The sequence below is a fragment of the Fringilla coelebs genome (assembly GCF_963513975.1).
Source record: "Fringilla coelebs genome assembly, chromosome: 5".
NCBI lineage: Eukaryota > Metazoa > Chordata > Aves > Passeriformes > Fringillidae > Fringilla > Fringilla coelebs.
Genome location: NC_140033.1, coordinates 21301679 through 21315808, shown reverse-complemented (window position 1 = coordinate 21315808; position 14130 = coordinate 21301679). Strand labels below are relative to the sequence as shown.

The following is a 14130-nucleotide window of genomic DNA, read 5'->3' as shown; positions in this document are numbered from 1 at the left end:
TTCCTCATACTGCCCCGCTGCCTTCTACACATGCCTGAAACTCCTGAGCTCCAAACTTCAAAAGAACCCACCTTAGTAAAACTTGCTCAAATTGGCTCTTCTCTCACAAATTCTGCACTGCTTATTGAGCTCAGAAGCAAACTTTTTCTAAAAGGGTTGTTCCAAAATCCTCAACATTCCATATGCCACTAGACACACTCTCAAACCTACCATGTACAATTCTTTTGCTGCATGTGTCTCCCTTCTTATAAGGCCTCACTCCCTCGGTTTGGTTCTTTAGCTGATTTGGCAGCTGATTTTAAGGTTTGGGACAGATTTGCCACAGCAAAATGCAGAGAATTATGAACTAATAGGATAAGACATCATGTTTAGTTAACAGACACGATGACTGAGGAGGTACAAACATTGTTTGTGCCATTTTTCCACAAATTTGAAGCTTGCAGATTTCAAAGAGGTGCCAGGAAGATAAAAATGCAGAAGAATGAAAAGACTGAGGCACACAAGTCAGACAGAAGCATCCCAAATGTCTTTTGTGGCATTTCCCAGAACACATTTCATGACAATCCTCTTCTGCCCTTCCCTCCTTGTCAAAGCATGATCCCTATTTTGGCAGGTCTAGAGTGACAGTGTGCCACCACTAAGATAACCTAACACCTTAGTGCATTCTAAGGTTCACTTCAAGCTCAGCCTGCAGAACTGGATTTTCCTTCACATTTAATGGTGCATTAGCACCAGCTTTATCAGCTCTCCAGTTGTGCTGTTTATGCCAAGCTGTTTTAGTCACCTACTAATCCATGTCAGCAACAGCATGAAGTTCTCTTAACATAATGCAGAAGTCTGAGAAAGACATTCTATACACTTTCCCTTTCAGAATCAGCTATAGCACTGCATATATGCTTTATATCATAATCTGGTAGTAATTGTTCTGCTTTCCAAATGGAAACATATATTTTGGCAGAAACATTTTTTAATTTATAATGCATTTTTGTTTCCTTCACCACTTTCTTCTGAACAAGTATTCCTGTTCTTCCATGTCAGGGCTGCTTGCAGACACAGTTCTTCAAAGCAGGAAAGTCTATGTATTGTGCAGGTGAACAGGGGCAGGAAACTACCCCCTGAGGAATAAACCCTGTTTGCTAGCAGCAGTGGCTATTGACATTTCCATTTGTTCCTTTACAGGACCTGAGGGAGGCTGAATCATTCTCAATCAAATCACCTCCTACACCACTCAACTGCTGCCTGCTTCCAAACAGGGCAGTTCTGCTCCTTCACTATACCAAAGTGCACCACTCCCGGCATCAATTTGACACCACAATGATCCAGTGCAGAGTGACAGCAGCAGAAAATTATCCTCTCTCCAGCAATATGGATGGTCTTCTGCCAGTTTCCTTCTCATAAATGGACTCAATCACAGGGTCGTATAAGAACTAGATTTGGAACTGAGAATATACAGCTGTGGTAGCAGAAATGTTTCTTTCAGATACAGAAAAACATTAGATCAGTTCAGCTCATATTTTTAAAATGTTTGTGCCATTTTTTGAAGGATTCAAGACAACTTAAGTTTTCTACAGAACCAAATTTCCTTAATTTTTCCCCCTTTTTTTTAATTAATAGATTGAAAGAAAACCTTGGTTAATGCTGATTTCCTGATACATAAGCATCAGGGATGCCTAAAATGATTCTCAGAGCCACAGACAGAAAAAAAGTTAAACAGGATAGAAAAAGACCACACTCAAGAACTGATGCTGCATTTTACAGAGAATACTTGTTTTAGGCATGAAAAAAGTTATTTCTGCATTTCATTAGTATAGCAGGATTGTACTTCCAATCCAAAATACATTTGGGATTACGGTCAAATATAAGTGCACACTTGGTAATGATAAAAAAGACTGATTGTGTCTTGATGCTGGTAGTTGCTACAAACAACACTTTTCATAAAACTGGATATTGCATAATTTCATACAAAAGGAGAATTACTTCAGAAGCTTTTTAGTTAGTCTGAAATCTGATCTTTAACAGGACTGGGGTGCTTATTACTATTTCTTTTAAACAAAATACCACTTAACACAACTCAATCCCTCCATTTGCAGCAAACCATTCTGCATATTAATGTGTTTTTAAATCGGTCCACAGCTCATAAACTCTGAAAAGAGAAACTCCTAGAAAATTTTAGTCTGATAACATAAGAGAAAGGATGTGACTGTGAATCAATGAAGGCAATAGCAACATGCAATGAAGTTCAAGATGATCACAATTTTTCACTGCTTAAAGATATTCAACAGATGAACACAAAGACACACAGCTGCAGAAAGTCACCAAGTGAGATGGAATATGAAAGCATCTTGCTAATGTAACAGGAGCTATTTCAAAGCAAGGCAAAATTTTTTTACTGGTCAGTTTACCTGAATGTATTTGTTGGTATGATCACACCCTTCTTGCAAATGTTTTACATCCTCCCTCTGCAAATGGCTTGGTAGTGGAGTCTCAGATTGTCCTTCACTGATCTTCAGCAACTGAACAGGCATAGCTGCTTTATCTAAACAAAAATAATTTAAAGAGTCCTGAAGCTCCTCATTTTGTTCAAATTAAGAGTTACTAGAAGTTGCATCTTACTCAGAAGGGGAATATTTATCTATCTCATAACAAGAGAGTTTAATTATGTAAAACTAAGAATTTTCAGAGGGACTAGCCTCATCTCTTAGTACCATACACAGCAAGAAGAAAGTAACATTTTCTTGGCAATAGACAACCATCCAAATTACTCGATTTTTCAAACATTCCAAAACACCATAAATGGCAATAAAATATTACTTTACATATAAATAAATAGAAATACATATAAATGTAAAGGGCAATGTAAACAGTGTTAATATTTTATGTACAGATATAATATTTTATGTACAGAAATACAGATAAAAATCATGCAAAGACTTTGAATGAATGACTCCTTCCCCAGCAGAAGGTCATGGACAAAGAGCCTATATTCAGTTTTTTTCCTATAAGAAAATCTGACTGCAAGAAATTAAAACATTTTTCGTTTCAACTTAAAATGAACAACAGATGGCTATGTACAGATTGAAAAAAAATTCATCAATGACTCAAGTAAAGAAAAAATAATAAAGAAAATAAGAATGGTATCTACAGATGCTAAGCATGGAAGGCACTTGGAACAAGGTAAGAAATGTATGACTGTGTCATCTATGGTCTGCCCTCACTGTAACAAAAGTCAATGAAATAAATTACTAGTGACAGTGTTATAATGCTGAGAATAGGAGAGCAGAAGAGCAGTCTTTTGCAATGAAGTTACGCATAAGAAAAATAGAAAAAAGTGATCTAGCAATAAGTAGCTATTGCTGTATTTTCTCATTACATTGTCATCTCATTTCTTCTGGGGGTATCTTTGTCTTTGCAGTATAATTTTTATTTCAAGTGGGTATCTAAAAAAAGCTGCAACATTATCAATCTTCTGTTTGCAGTAAGTTGCAATAAACTAAGCAAAAAACAATTTCTGTCTTCTGAAAATCCAGATGGCAGTATTATAGCCACAGACCTAATTTCAAACAGTTTTAGCAATTTTTATATGATAGTAAAGAACAGGAAAGAAAGTACTTCCTATAGTTTTGAATGGACACAAAAATTTGGTAATCTACTCAGTAAAAGCTTAAACTACATTTCAATTACAGTTCGAAAGAGCTTCTGCAGGGCTATGCAGACTGAATTCCTACAAAATATTCAGGTATAGTTAAACTGAATTGGGAAACCATTGCAAAATGGAAAGACCAGTGAATCATAAGTTACAAACGTAAGTCAACACATACAAGTGCAGAGAGCAAAATTATACACATTCTTTTAAAAGTACCTTATTCTTCAGAAAAACAAAAAATCCACCTTATTGTTACTCCAGTATCCACGGATATCTGACCTCACTAATAACTCATGATTATTTCTCTTGTTGTGAGCAACCCTTCTTTTTCCTGCTGCATTTACAGCAAACTCCCCAGTGCTGTTATTCTTCTCTAAGAGATATAAGCAAGCAGTCACAGTGACTCATGACATGTCAGTAAAATACTTTGGTTTGAGGATGTCTCAGCTGCAATGGCACACATAGGGCAATTAGCTTTTGTTTTTTTCTAGTTCCAATTTGCAAGAGGAGCAAGGAGGCATCAATGAAGCATAATGACCACAACCCCCATTCTCTGTCCCCTGCACTGCTCAGGGGAAGAAACTGGTAGAGAAACTGGAGTGGAACTAAGCCCAGAAAATGGGAGAGGTGGGGGAAAGATCTTTAGACTTATTTGTCATTATGCTACCTTGGTTTGATGACCAGTAAGTTAAATTTCTTTGTTTGAGACTCTTTTGTCCACGTAAATGGTGAGTGATCTCCCTGTCTCAACCAGCAAGTTTTTAGTCATATTTTCTCTTCCCTGTCCTCCTGAAGGGAATGATAAGAGCGACTTTGGCAGGCACCTGGCTTACAGCCAGGGTCAACCTATGACAGCACAGAGCTGGGAGTTACAGCACCAGACAGGTTTCAATTTCTGCTTGAGCTGAAGCAGAAGTAAAAGCCTGCTACAAAGGGGCAGATGCTCTTCCTGCTTTGACTAGTGAGGTATTAGAAGTCAGAACTTCCGTAAGATGTTACTAAATGAAGCTAAAAACGATGCCTTTATCGGTATGTTTTCAAACACACACCACAACAGCATTGTTGTTAGCTTACTAGGATTTCAAGTCTCTAGTGAAAAGAGCAACTGGAAGATTTACACAGCTTTTCAGTTCAAGGTATCTACTTCCCACTTTATTCTAGCAGACTGAGAAGCTGATCTATTCCACCTAGAAAGAGTCAGCTTCAAAGTTAATCAGCAATATTGATCTTACCCAGCAACTGTATAATGAGCCAGGGAAATATACAACATAACAGATTAACTGGTTTTTTTACCCTGTTTCTCTCTGTTATACTACTTGAGCAATTAAAAATAGATTTTTCTGTTTGTTTTTTTTATTTTCCCATGAAGATGTCTTAACAACACACAGCATTGTAAATAACATTCCAGCAGAAAACAACTGGGATGTTTTTACAGATCTTAAACTCCTACATATATAAAACTAAGGTCATGTGTTCTAACTGCTAATCTCTGAAGCTTTCAGATTTTTGTTCCCAGCAATTAATAAGCAAAGATATGAGCATCCAGTTCTACAAGTTATGAAAGTAAAATTTCCAAAACAGAGAGAGCGTTGGCCTTCAAAGTGCACATGAAGATATTGTTAGTGCCGTCCTTTGTGTTCCCAACTCTTCTGGAGAGCAACTCAGGGCAAGTAATTAAGTCTGTCAAATACCTTTGCTGCTCTCAAAAGCCTGACAGGAATAATTTCAACTTGAGCCTAAGAAGCCCGCAAATGGTGTAAACAGAGCTATAAATAAGGATGGATATCCCCAAACAAAACCAACAGAGACTGCAAGAAAGGCAGACAGCAGCATGGGACACTCCTTGAAGAGGAGTGAGACACAACACATACACAGAGCAGAAAGAAGACTGTGAACCACAAAAACCTTTTGCCTTCCAGTAATTAAAGTGACAAAAATTTGGAGAGTGAGCAAACAAAGAGCTTCACAACTTTAACAAAAATTTATATGAAAGGATGTAGACTGTTTAAAGTAGACTATATACTGTATAAAGGATGTAACCCACAATTTACCCCCTAGAGAGAATGCAATATGCATCACTCAAGTGAAAAACAACACTCAGGATGACTATGGTCTTGACTCTTATGTGCTCCTCTGCCCTATCCTTGACATTCTGCCTACTAACTAGAAAGCTTAGTCCTTTCTCTACTACCAAAAAATACTTCCATCATACACAAAAATTGCATTAAGAGAACAATGTCATTTTGGGAAACAGAACAAAATAGGTGACTATGTTGACTTCTGAAGGAAACCTCACCAAAGTCTCATGAAGAATGAAGGAATAGCCAAGAGCATCAGCATCTCCTTGATGTGGTCAGTCACAGTGGTAGATACCTGAAGCCCCTGTAAACACAAATACTAGTCAGTGCAATATTCAGGCTAATTGTCCAAAGTTAAAATTATTATGAAGTAAGTCATGCTTCATAATGAAAGCACACACCGGTGTAGACCAGCCATAGATTCCCACTATATTTTATGCAACACTTTGTCATAAAAATGAACATTTGCTGCTTGAACAGAATGGGCAATACAGAACTACCACAAACCCAACGTGCCATCACAAGACAAAGCTTTTGTCATACAGCAGTCTTAATGAAATTTAAAAGAACATCAGTGAACAAAGTGTGTAGTCTGTCTAGAATTTTTTCAGAAGACTGATTTTATAATATATTAGTTCCTTGAGAATTCTCAAGAGGTGAAATATTATGTCAGATTAACTAGTTAAACAGAAGCAGAAATCAAGTCATTAGCATGACACATCTTATTCCCTTAGCTGCAAGGCTCCAGCTTGCTCTTGCTGAAGAGCACTTCTCTTTTATGGGAAGTATGTCCTTGGCTGATCTTACTCTTAAGAACAAGGTGATACTTAGTTTCCTTAGAATACAACACGGTTTCTTAAGCAAACAAAATACCTTTTATTTCGGATAAAAATTCACTTATCTGACACTGTGCAAGAGACTACAATCAAACATTACCTGAGGAAAAGGGATTCTCACACAGCCATTATTATCTCAACAGTACTTCAGCTCTAGAAAGCAGCAATCCACTGCGAAGCAGCGGCCTCAGGAGGCGAGCGCTACTCTGCAGATCCCACGCTTCACACGATACGAACTAATCGCTTCAGAAAGCAAATCCACAAGAACCGAGACCTTTACAACCAAGCCCATCAACACAATTATCAACCGCGTTTACTCAGCGCCCGGAAAGAAACTTTCAAAGCCGCGGAGCGCTGTGCGGGGACTGCGTTCCCGGAGCAGAGCCTGTGTGCGGGGCGGGAGGGAAGCGAAGCCGGGCCCACAGACCCGCCGGTCCCCGTGTGCCGCCAACCCCACTTGTCCCTGTCCCTGTCCCGTTCCCAGTCCCTGTCTCTGTCCCTGTCCCTGTCCCGCCTCGCCGCCGCCTGCGCCACTTCCGCCCTCCCCGCGCGCCGGCCGCGCATCGCGCATGTCCGGGCGGCGCGCGCACGCGCAGCGGCGGTGGCGGGCACGGCGGTCCTGCCGGGACGGGGACCGGGAACAGGGAACAGGGACAGGGACAGGGACAGGGCATGCGAACAGGGAACAGGGAACTGGGACAGGGCATGGGAACAGGGACAGGGCATGGGAACAGGGAACAGGGACAAGGCATGGGAACAGGGCATGGGAACAGGGACAGGGAACAGGGACAGGGACAGGGCATGGGAACAGGGACAGGGAACAGGGAACTGGGACAGGGAACGGGAACAGGGACAGGGAACAGGGACAGGGAACAGGGACGGGCTTGAACCCACCAGTGCTCTTGTTTCTTCTTCTGGTTCTGTGTTTTCATGGCCGTAAAGGATCTGTTTAGCTGTTAAAACTACGGCGTAGTGAAATCGTGGAAAGCTTATACATTATAGATGGATTAAATGAAAATCATTTGGGAACATCAATTTGCGCGGCAGATTAATTTAAATGGTTACTTGATCATCTCCTCTCCTTTTTTTGCTGTTTCTTTTTCCAGTTACTTTTTAATAAAATTTACTATTAGATTCTTTCGATACAGTAATCTTAAGCCTAGAAGAATTGGAAGTTCTTATGCCCTGTCCTGTATAGAATCAAAAGAGGAAAAAAAAGCGCAGAATTTTGATAAAAGAATACCCCAGTTTTATGTGTCAACCAAACAACTGGGTCTGACAGAAATCTAGCCTGGAGCCTGTTTTTCTTTAATTTTTAATACTGTTTTTGAACGGTAGTGTGAAATACAAAGCTGTGTTTTGTGTCAGGTACAGACAGGCAATGTGTGTATTTGTGATTGCGATATGTGTGGACTGACCATGGGACAGCTGTGAATTCTAATAATAACTGAGGAAAGTAAAGCATGGAAGAAGGCCTTTGAACCTAGCGTTTGTTTGCAATTAACCTGGATTGATTTAGGAGCATTTGAATTACAGCATTCAGGATGTTGCTTTTTGCTTGTAGTCAGGCCTTAAAGAGTGCTGCAATAATAACCTTTTGAAGTATAATTTTAGAATATCGCTTGTATCCTTGAAACTATAGCTTTGGAATATTTATAAAGGAAATATGCTTATCTCACGCCTTAACAAAAGCGAGAAAAACAGCTTGAGAAAGGAAGATGGACATCATCTCAAGGATTTATAATTTCGACCAAGGGAAGCTGGACATCACTGTTATGAGATTTATAGTCATTGTAATTAAAAAGGGGGACCCACATCTGGGGAGCTGGACTTCACCAGATGGGATTCGTCATTGTTCTTGCGGAAACCGGACCAACATCTCGGAAACTACCACCACCATCTGGGGATCCTCCTTTTTGGGACGCATCCTGAAGAAAAACTAAATCACAATAGTCTATAGAATTGTGATGTAAAAATTGGAAATAGAAACTGCTGAGAAAGCTTATGAGTACCTCTATAAATACCTGTAAGCCCAAATATCGGCGTGCAGTTGGAGGGAAAACTGCCTCCACTGTACCCAGCGCTATTTTGTTCATACTTTACCATATTAATTAATAAATTGATTGCTGCTTGAATATTGGCCTAGTCAAGCTTCTCGTTTATAACAGTAGTCCTGTTCCTCTCCAGGAGGATGGCACGGGTGAGGGAAGGGCGCTGATGGCACGGCACGGGCTGGCCCTCTGTCGCCGGCCGGGGGCTCTGTACAAATCACAAACGAGACGGGACTGCTGGGAACGTGCCTTGAGCTGTTCTATTTTCCAGCACCAGTCATTACATGGTTATGACAATGGGAAGATGCCATCAGCTCACATCCCAGGCAGCAGACCAAGAACTTACTGTTACAATTTACTTTATAAGTTCTTTGACCAATCACACAAACCAAAAGCATATTGATAGTAGTTCCATCCAATCACTATAAGCACACTTACCTTAGGTTAAAACAATGCTTGATTATTTCGAATACAATACCTGCTTGTAAGCATTAAAACACAATGCACAGAGCTCCATTATTGACCTTCAAACTTCCTAATATCTCACTGCAGCTTAGGGAGTTATTCTAGCCAAGCGTTAATACACAGACCATTGTTCTATTTGTCTTTACTTTTCTACTTTTTAAATAATTTTTCTGCTGACCTATCTCATGGCTACTGCTTAGCTCTAATCACAGTTCTGCTGTCTCTGAGGCCTGCCTTTTGCAGCTTTCCCAAAACCCTCTGATTTTAAGGATTCCCACAGCCCTCCTGCAGAGCCGTGCCGCTCCCCATTCCCGCTCCGGCGGCGGCGCCCTGGGGAAGTGCCCGCTCCCAGCCCCCGGCCACGGGAGCTTCAGTGCCGGCGGCGGCCGGACCGGGGCGGGCTGGCCCGGGAAACCTGCGTGACACGGCCGTGCTCAGGCGAACTTAAAAGCTGCCACCTGCAGAAAGTTAAAAAAAAGGGGGAAGAGAACACCCTGCTGCTTGCTGGCGCCTGTTGTTTAAACGGCTTTGGGAAGCGGTATTCATCACTGACAGCGACACGGGCTCCCTGAGGCTTGCTGCTGTTTGGATGCTGCAAGTTGACACATGCCAAGATCCCTCTGACACATGCCAAGATCCCGTTTGCGGTGCTTGCCAATTCAAAATTACAGCAGTCGTGGCTCAGCATTGCAACAGTGACTCTTCTTCCTTTAGAGACTTCAGCTTTCTGTCTCCAGTACCTCAGAGATAAATCTGCTGCCAGTCTATGCTCTCTCTCTTTCCTTTCCCATCTCTGCAGTCCTGAATATCTGGGACAGCTCTCTTTTTCTTGTTTCTCATCACTTAGTGATTTTAAGAAAGTCCCCGTGGAAACAATTTTCTCCTTTCTCTACCTTCAAATCATTTCCTTCACAACCCTCCTCCTATTTTGGAACTCTTTTAGTTATGTCTCTGGAGTGTTTTATAGTTACATTTAGAATTCAAATCCAATTCAAAAAATGGAACTTGGATCAATCCATGTTCAGGAAGCCTCTGGAGGGACATCTATGCTTTGTACTCATTTTCACCGTTGACAACCTTTTCTGGAACAGGCTTCTTTTCTTTGATCATCGCAGTTCTCAATAAATTTTAATCCTGTAACTTCCACTGGGTATTCACGTACCGTGCTTGATTATGAACAAAAATATTATTTAGACCTTGTTATACAGGCATGATAAAAGTAGCCCACAGTGAGAGTTAAGTCAGAGCTGGGAATTTAAGCACAGCTGGCTACATGGAGGACTAATGATCTCCTATTTGAAGAGCCAGCTATAGCAGATAGGCTGAGAAGATTAGTGTGACTTGCCCACATCCTTTGTTTCCATCAAAAGGTTTTGAGAAATCAAACCTATTTTTATGCTATTAAGTTCTGTCAAGCGAGCATTTCAGGTGGAATATTCTCTGTCTTCTTTTATGATCTCTATTTTTAAATCTGCATTTTGAAAACAATAGTTTTCAATATAGAAAACAATAGGAAAAATTCATCAGTGAAAAAAAAGTTGATGAAGTGGTAAAGGATACATTCAGGAATGAAACATTTTTCGAGCTTTGTGTCATTCAGTAAGAAGATGGATAATTTGAAAGAATATGGCAAGGAAATTGTGCTTTAATCCACTGATGCATTTCTCTTTTCTGTTAGGTTTCTTTTTCTCATGTCTGTAAAAGACCTCTTTAGCAATTAAAATTATGGTGAAGTGAAATCATGGAAAGCTTATGCATTATAGGTGAATTAAATTAAAATCATTTGGAAACATCAAGTTGAACTCTAGAGTAATTTAAATGGTTACTTGATCTTCTTGCTTCTCTCCTCTTTTGATACTTCTATTTCCAGTTACTTTTTCTAAATTTACAATTAAATTCATTCTATAAGTAATCTTAAACCTATTTTATGACCTGTATATAATCAAAAGGGAAAAACTGACAAAAAGCTGTATATAAGCAAAAATTTTAGTTTGATAAAAGAATACCTCAGTTTTATGAGTCCACAAAAAATTGGGTCTGCCAAAAATTTAACCAGAAGTCTGTTTTTCTTTAATTTTAACCCTGTTTTTTTGTGGTAGTTACCTTCCTCTTCTTCAGCTACTAGTTTTAATTCAAGAAATTTTAGGAGAAGTTAGATGAATTATATTAGATAGTGACTTTTAATGTTCCAGTAAGTGTGTTTATTCTCATACTACTTGCAGTAATCTTGAAATATGCTGCAATTTATATGTATCATAATAAAAAAGTAGTACCTTAGCAGTGGAAAAAAAACAAAACCATAATTCTGATCTTAATGTTGGTTTGCTTTGTGGCTTTTAAAAAACGGCTTACACTACGGAACGAAAATCCATAAATAAATAAGAGGGTAGTGTTATTTCCTGAACCCATGATTTGGCGTGGGGTCCACATGGAAGTTACACTTGCTCTTAACCAGTTTAGGAATCCTTGGAAATCCCCAAATGCAACTGAAGTTCTGATCTCACTGAAAATAATAAAAACTTTCCATTCCCTTGAGGAGGACCAAGAGGACCCCCATGCTGCAAAATTGTATGTAACACAAGACGTTGAATCAAAGCTTTCAGGAATAGGAGCCTTATACACTGAATCAATACCTAGTCACAGGTGCTTCTGAAGACTGTTCTCTTAATGAGGCAAGAGCTAGATAGGGTTTTGGAAGCTAGCCTTGAGTTCATGGGTTAAAGAAAAGAAAAAAAAAGAACAAAAGACCAACCCCAAAAACCCTAAAAGCCAAAAAAAAAAAACCCAAAACTGGGCAAGTTTTTTAATTATGTCTTTCCAAACACACATTGCAGTGTCAGTCAGGTCCTTAAACAATATGGAAAATTCTATCTTTTCAATCTTATTTTCCTTGGATGTCTTGGTAAACAGTAGCAAAAGAATTTCCTATAGGAATACAGGCTATTTTCATTAGCAGCTGCCTTGGTATAATGTTTTCCAAGTTCAGCATGAGACATTTCACAGACTAAATGCAGCCCTTTCTACTTCTTTAACTTTGCTTTGCTTTGATGATAGCACTTGATTTTTACTTGAACTCGCATGCATACCAGCCAAATTCAGGCAGAGATCCTTTGCAGTGCCTCTGAAATTATGTGTTGCTTGCTAGAACTGATAGGCTAAGAGAAGTCAAAAATCCAGATTTATTAAAATCACAGAAATTATTATTACAGTATAAATGTTTAAGAATTTCTGGATTATTTCCAGGAATTAATTTTGATTAATTGCATCTTTATAGAAATAGTTATGTGTAGTCACTCAATGAGAAACCATATTATTATAGCATGCTTCTCATTACAAAGTACTTTGCTTAAAGGATTTTCCTTCTGTAAAGAACAGTCAGATTCTTGACTTTAACTGCTGGGAAATCTGAAATGCAGAGACCAGAATTAGAGTAGTTTGAAATAAGTATATATGAAGTACTAAAATAAGTTATTCTTTGATGTTTGTCTTATATTAGTGTTCTGTGTGATTGAAGCTCACTTACATGGGTACAAGTTATGTGGGTGTAAAAATAAATAGAGCATATATTTATAAGTATTTAATGGGTATGTTATGATAATTTAAGAAGGAAGAATTGTAGAGGAGGATAAATCTTTTATTAGACCAAATTGTATAGGTTATGATTTGTATAAGTTATATGATAGCACGGAACATTTTCACAGACTATTACTGATATTTCAGTAGCTCAATCACTGAGCAGATTCATGGCTGGCTCCCTGATCAGAAGAAGCCAGCTTTAAATAACTCACTAATGGACTATTGGGTGAAGAAAGACTCATTTTGAGCAGGAGACAATTTTATTCTGTGTCTAGGAGATAAGGAAAAAGAAATAGGAGAGGATAAATGTAGGCAAGGAAATGAAGAAAGTCTCCACTAATGTGATCCTGGAGACACATCTGCTTGCAGCAATTCTGTAGTTCAGCAGCTCTAAAGTGCATCTGAGAATCTCCAAGTTTGCTTGTAAAAGTAGGTGATATGTGATACATGGAGTCTCTTGCAAAGGATTCTTGTGCCAGCTGGAGACTTCAAAACTTATTGGGGTTTTGAACATTATTAAGACAAATGCTAAGAGAATATATTCACTTATTACAGTTAGTTTAAATTTTGGAAGCTGACATAAAGCTGTTTGAATTCAGTGTTAGTCTTTTCATTGGCTCCAAAGGTTTCCTGTTTATTGAATCATCACAGATACTGCAGATTAGATTTTTGTTTGCAAGTATTAAGTATTAACTTTGTTTAAAATGAGACATTTTTCTTTTCTAAATTTAATATACCGATTAAATATATTTGCTCAGTGGTTGTGTTCTTAGCTAATTTTCTTAGCAACAGGATTTTATTTTCTAATAAGGCATCCAAAAGCCTTCTGTAGAAATCAATTATGGAAATTCCTTAGCTCTTTGCATAGAAGTTTTTCTGTAATTCAGTTGAAATACTTACTAGCTCTAAGAATGGTGAAATACTGTTCTTTATTCTAAAGCCTCAGCTGTCTGACTAGCTATTGAGGTTTGTGCTTGATGGTTATAAGCTTGCACTGACTAAGAAGGCTTCTGCAAAAAAAAAAAAAAATCTAATTCATAAAATTGCCCAAAGAGTTGATGTGTTAGTGTGATGCATGTCCCAGGAGTAAGATAACAAAAAGAAACCCCTACACTTCAGAAGCACTGGATTTTTTCATTTGTTGGAAACACAGGAAAAAAACCAGGGATGTATTAAGATATTTTGTGAGAAAAGCAGAACATCTATAACTACAAGGTAATTAAAACCAAAGTGTCATCACTGGAGTGTTTAATCTTCTAATGCTGGAGCATTTGTTTGTATATCCATTTATTGCATGTGAATTTTGGTTATGTGTGCATCAGTGGCAGACAACACTGGACAGGAATCCAGGAACACATTTTTGAAAAACTCATTGAAAGAGCTTATTAAAGGGTACAGTTGTGTGAGGGCAGATAAACAGAACTATTTCAATAAAAGCTATTTATGTATTACTTTTAAAATAGTAAAATGTTTCTTCTTCT

The 14130-nt window shown here is 38.7% G+C and overlaps 1 protein-coding gene across 2 annotated transcripts in view; it reads right to left on the bottom strand.

The window, feature by feature from the left end:
• The window catches only part of POT1 (protection of telomeres 1), a 56413-nt gene extending 49374 nt beyond the window's left edge, over positions 1-7039 (bottom strand). Inside the window, exons 1-3 of one of the 2 annotated variants that reach the window (XM_084205628.1) lie at positions 6658-7039; positions 5940-6025; positions 2403-2536 (exon numbers count right to left, since the gene is read on the bottom strand). In XM_084205628.1, coding sequence (XP_084061754.1) covers positions 2403-2525 — 123 coding nt within the window. In that variant the 5' untranslated portion in view covers positions 2526-2536; positions 5940-6025; positions 6658-7039. Of the gene's footprint in view, positions 1-2402; positions 2537-5939; positions 6026-6657 lie in introns of those variants that run through there. The other variant, XM_084205629.1, reaches the window with a different exon arrangement.
• Between the last annotated feature and the right edge of the window lie 7091 nt (positions 7040-14130).